Consider the following 5,557-nt stretch of genomic DNA (forward strand, 5'->3'; position numbering starts at 1 on the left):
TTTTTAAGTAGTGCAGAAAACAGAAAACAGATGCAAAAAGTATTTAATGCAGTACAATAATACTAAGACAATTCAGACAAATACAATTTACACTTGTTAAATGACAGTTGACATTAACAAATCCACTTTATTTTAAGTATTTATCATATTTTATTTGAACATGGTGGTTTTGTGTTGGTTTTCAGCATCAGGTCTGCCTCCCCAGTGGTTTTGACACAGACCGTCATGAAAAAACATTAACACTTTATCTGACAAAATCTCACTTATAAAAAAAAGTGTAAATATAAGCACCAGTGAAATACCTGTTACCCCCATGGTGTGACTTAAATCATTAAATCAGTTTATTGACTTTTATTAATTTTCTTTGCAACCTCCAGGACAGAGGAAAGATCAGCTTTGTCTCCAAACTCTTTCTCCTTGTGCTCCAGCAGCATACCCTGTGTAAAAAGAAAGACACTGATGCATTTTAAGGCCAAAACAGACACATTTTCTTTCAATCATGAGATCAGGAACTTTGATTGACGAGCACAAACAACTAAGTATGAATTGCAAATAATATTGACTTTTATTGATTTGACTCTTTTTAATTACCTGTTTTCCTGCTCCAACGACGTACAAGCCACCAAGAATGAAACCTTCCCCCTCTCTGTTGCCCTGGTAGCCCTTCCTCTGAGTCTGGATCAAGTTTCGTAAAACCCCCAGACGAACAAGACCCAGACCCAGACCCATTCTTCTTGGTTTAGGACCATAGAAAACTTGCTGCAAATTTTAAAAAGAGCATAATGTAAAAGTAAAAAGAAGAGATAAGAAACTGAGGGCAGAAACTAGTTGAAACCTTGTGTACAAGTACCTTGTGATCCACAAAGATCTCCCCCTTGAAGTACAGTCTGAAGTTCTGGACCTCGATGCCAACGTCCTCCTTCACCACGGCGTACAGAGGGACCCCAAGCTCATCCAGCTGGGGTTTCAGAGAGGACAGCTCTGCAGCCTCCTGGAGAGGGATGAAACAGACATTTGGAGGTGTCACCCTTTTAAACATCACTAATTCATTACCAAATTAGACCATGTTTGAGACTAGTGTTCAGTGAATAACACTGGCAGAGAGAGCAGATGATAACAGATGTATCCTGTTTTTAAGTATTAGCTGCTCTACTGCTGCCAAAATGTCTATTATGGTGTCTTTTTCTGCTTTGAAGCACCTCAACCTAGTGCATTGTTTCACTTGTAGCAGCCCCAGAGACAAGATTTAAAAATATGGTGATGTGTATTGTATCTTCCACTCTTATGAATACTGTACCTCTCTGCACAAGGCTCATCCAGGGCGCCTCACAACCAGAATCACTGCTCCACTCCTCTGCCACAAAGTCAGACCTTTCACTGTTTTCCCATCTGCAGAGTCACACAAGCTGAATATGATTTCCATGGTCAAATTAATTCTGAACTACAGCCTACATACTGTATATGATTTATTTCAATTTTTTTTTTTTACCTCCTGTAGTTGTCTGGAGCTCAGCACTAGCTAGTTCATCCAGAGAGGCAGGAGCTGACTTTATTAGGAAGAAGTCAGTGTTGGCGAGGACCACTGCAACCACCAGTGCAGCCAAAGCTACCAGAGCCACATACCACAGGCTAAACTGCTCCCCCCTCAGGACAGAGGGAAGCACTGGAAAGAGGTAAGAAAGTGCAAAGTCTTAATCAGCTGCGTAAACATACAATCTGTGACCCTATATTCAAATTTTAACAATACCCTGCACTGTAATACAAGTAAATGCCATATATACATATATGTAGTGTCCCTGCTGACCTGAGACTGATTCCAGCAAAACCTTCTTTCCCTGTGCAGCTCTGTAACCACTTTTCCTCTGTTTTGTATTACAAGAGAGCTGCTTTGGGAGAGCAATGATATCTTTTGGCAAACAGGCAAGAAAATATCAGTTAGGGCCTTTTGTCCAGAGTGATTCAAATCAACACTATTTTCACTCACAAGTGCAGTGACTCATTTCCCTCAGTGGAGAAAACATCAGTTAATGTAGTGGCCATCACTGGTGTTGTTGATAAAGTAACTGACTGTATCCCACATGATAAAGTGAGACTTATGATTAAGAGCTGCCACTGTTATCACAGTGATGGTTACAAAATAATAGTAAATGCAAAAACTAGTGTATTCTAACAGTAGCAGAAGAGTTTGTTACATAACATCAGCCACAATAAGGTCATACCAGACCAAGTAAGGATGCAACTGGAAAACCCCCAGTGTGTTGAACTGAGTAAGGGAGTGTTTTATTGCTAAAGTTCAGTATTTCATTTTAAACACAAAGAAATGTGTCTTGTCATCTATTAAATGTTACACAAAAGTTAACACTTTGGTGAGAAAAGCTTTTTTTTTTTTTTAATTTAAACTAACTTGGCTCAAGGTAATAAGATAAAATGTGCTACATTTGCAGTTAGTTTTGGTAATTTCAGTTGAGATACAGTATTTGAAGGACTACACCCTTCATGTGAGAAACATTATCAAGGAACAGTTCTGAACTTTAAAACCTCCTTGATACGAAGCCTTAGTGTTTTCCCAAAAATTACAAAAACAAAAAGCTCAAACAGCTTAAATATGTTTTTTGAGCCAAACACATCCTGCACTGCACTCCCTCTGCTAAGCACATTCTAAAACAAGGTAAAATAAGACAAACCTGCTTCCATGGTTGTTTCAAAAGTACCAACAGGTATCCAGTAAGAGCTGTAGTTAATTAATGCTGAGGAACTGTACTTCTGATCCTCCCTTAATGCAGCATGAAAGCACAGAAAATAGCCTGGTTGTCTTCGTGTGAGTGGACAGGGTGGATAAACGAGAGAGAAGCCCCCACAGGAAACCAGACCGATCTTACATGGTGATATTAGCTCAGGAAAACAGCCCCGCACCCCACCTAGAGGAATCTTTTGCCCAGGAAGTTCACATTAGATTCTTCCATGCACTGAATAATGATAAAAAAAACTAACTGTACAACACAAAGGCATGTTTTATTAGTCATAGGTCACGGACTCTTGGCTCCCATGGTAACACAACGGTATCACAGACTAATAAAAGGAAACTGAGTGTTGGATATCAAGTCTGCTTGCTCTGTCAAGTTTAAAGACAGACCATCATTAACACACTCAGAGCCTTTTAAACACAGTCATACCCCAAGATGCATCCTGGTTTCCCTGAGACCGCCACACCAACAAACTTACAAGCCTCATGTGCACTTTACAAGACTCTAAATTCAAACATTTGTCAATGATCATTTGCATAACTGTAAATCATTTATGTGGTTCTAAGATGTTGAGCTGTCACACTGATTTACTGCTCAAGAAGGTGATTTGGACAGATATGAGATTTTTATCCATCAGTGGTAAACACAAAGCATTATTTCTTCTCTATTGGCAGAAGTTCCTGTGCTATTCTTCTGGCAGCTTGGATGACATCTTCAATGTTGACTTTATCCCCAAACTCAATCTCTCTGTGCTCCATAAGAATTCCCTGCAGAGAAATAAAAACAGTGAGGCATTTTCCTCTTACATCTTATTCCTCTTTGACCTGATACACACATTTTACTGAAGTCAACTTGAAGTTTTACCTGCTGTCCTCGTCCAATAACAAAGACGCCACCAAGGACGAAGCCCTCTCCAAACACGTTTCCCATGAAGCCCTTCTTAAAGGCCCTCAGGCCATTCATCCACACCCCAACACGAAGGAATGCCAGGAGACCCATCTTCCGCTCACGGGGTCCATAAAACCGCCTCTGCACACAAACCAGAACCACTGAATCATTCATGCTCATCTGGACCAATTTCTCACAGATCCTGAATGACTTCAGTGTATTTACAAGACGTGATGCTGCAAGACTGGCTGAATCTGGTTTCAAGAAACTGACCACACAGTATACCCATTCAGAGAGAGAAAAAAAAAAAAAAAAGTCCACCTTTTCATCCAAGAAGATCTCCCCCTTGAAGTATGGTCTGAAGTTCTGGACCTCGGTGCCAACGTCCTCCTTCACCACGGCGTACAGAGGGACCCCGAGCTCATCCAGCTGGGGTTTCAGAGAGGACAGCTCTGCAGCCTCCTGCAGCCAAAACAGTACAAGAAACAAAACCACTAAGCACCAAGTCTTCAATTGTACATTTCAGTCAGATTCAATTTTATAGGTCTTGTTATTGGTACATCACTTATGATTGGTCTTTTATTACAGTAAGTGAACGACTATGTGTTTGTATGTGTACAAATGGAAGGCAGGGTTTAAATGACTCATTTTAAAATCAAGAGAGAATGCAAGAAGGATGTAGGATGAGTGTAATCATCATTATACAGTGGCTTCAATACACAAAATCTATGGAGGAGGTAATAAAGAGGAATTAAATGGAAAAAGTAATATCAAAAAGGAACACATATCTTTTCAGGAGGGTGAGAGACATTACCTCTCTGCACAAAAATCATCCAGGCCGCCGCACTGCCATGATGACAGCTCCAGTCTTCTCCCACAAAGACTTGGCCTTCACGGTTTTGATCTCTTGAGTGACGAAATGAGGCAAAAGGGTAAAAGAATGGAGCAACAGACTAAACACAGAGCTCATCCACCATCAAGTATCAACAATAAAGAACAATAATCAACAATGTTGTTATCACATTAATATCTCGCAGTTCTGACTCACCTCCTTTCAAAGTTTTAAGTTCAGTTTCCTCCAGATGTGCGATGGTGGCTTTCAGCGGGGCTGTCAGAAACATGTCGGTGAAAAGGTTCATCACACCAGTGATGAGGCCGCCGACAGTGGCCACGAGGTTGACAACGAGCTCCATCGCCGTTTCTCCTCTCTCTGCGTTTCTGATTTAAAACATCTCAGCTTCTCAGCTGCCTCCTGTGCGACAACAGCTCTGTGACTGCAGCGCGGCTAAAAGCGCCTTTAAATTCCAGCTGAGATTAATCCTCACAGTGTTTCCCAAACCCTGCGTGTTTTTTGGACCGAGATACAGATCAGACGACTTGATTCAACACAGCTGTGTCTGATCAGAGACGCCGTCACCGAGTCTGCAGCGTCAAGATAACTGCAGCCACCGAAGAATTAAATACAAGACCGTCACTATGTGCCAACGCTGTGGCCCTCCTCCTACAGTTCAAAGGTCACCGAGGAAACCGCATCGTCATTATTACCAACATGTCAGACATGGCAGCTACAGGCTTACACAATAAAAGCATTGCCAAAGCAGAATGGATTTCTACAAACTGAATTAAAAGACTGGTTTGCTGAGAACGTTACAATCCCACCTCTACTATAATCCACTGTGCTGATGAGCTGTTTTTACATTTATCTTCAGAAGATGAGGAAGGTGAACCTGTGCTCACCTTAAATCTCAGTTTAAGACATAGAATTTTAACAAACAGATTCTGGATTTTTCAGTGGGGGAGAAGGCATAGATGTTGATGATTATATGATTTAATAATTTTTAACTAGGAAATTAAACTTTTTTTTTTTTTTAGAAAAAATGTACAAGATGCTAAAATAGACTGAATAAATAATACATGATTGAGGA

The 5,557-nt window shown here is 40.6% G+C and overlaps 1 protein-coding gene and 1 pseudogene across 1 annotated transcript; both read right to left on the reverse strand.

Annotated features, from left to right (window-relative positions):
• Positions 1-26: 26 nt before the first annotated feature.
• LOC108894822 (peroxiredoxin-like 2A) lies at positions 27-2,954 on the reverse strand (annotated as a pseudogene).
• Positions 2,955-2,993: 39 nt separating this feature from the next.
• On the reverse strand, positions 2,994-5,126 carry LOC108894823 (peroxiredoxin-like 2A). Its single transcript, XM_018693443.2, has 5 exons — positions 4,681-5,126; positions 4,447-4,538; positions 3,954-4,094; positions 3,609-3,773; positions 2,994-3,511 (listed from the first exon to the last, which is right to left on the reverse strand). The coding sequence occupies exons 1-5, from the start codon at positions 4,823-4,825 to the stop codon at positions 3,398-3,400; spliced, it is 657 nt and encodes a 218-aa protein (XP_018548959.1). The 5' UTR covers positions 4,826-5,126; the 3' UTR covers positions 2,994-3,397.
• Positions 5,127-5,557: the final 431 nt, after the last annotated feature.

The sequence above is a fragment of the Lates calcarifer genome, linkage group LG23 (assembly GCF_001640805.2).
Source record: "Lates calcarifer isolate ASB-BC8 linkage group LG23, TLL_Latcal_v3, whole genome shotgun sequence".
NCBI lineage: Eukaryota > Metazoa > Chordata > Actinopteri > Centropomidae > Lates > Lates calcarifer.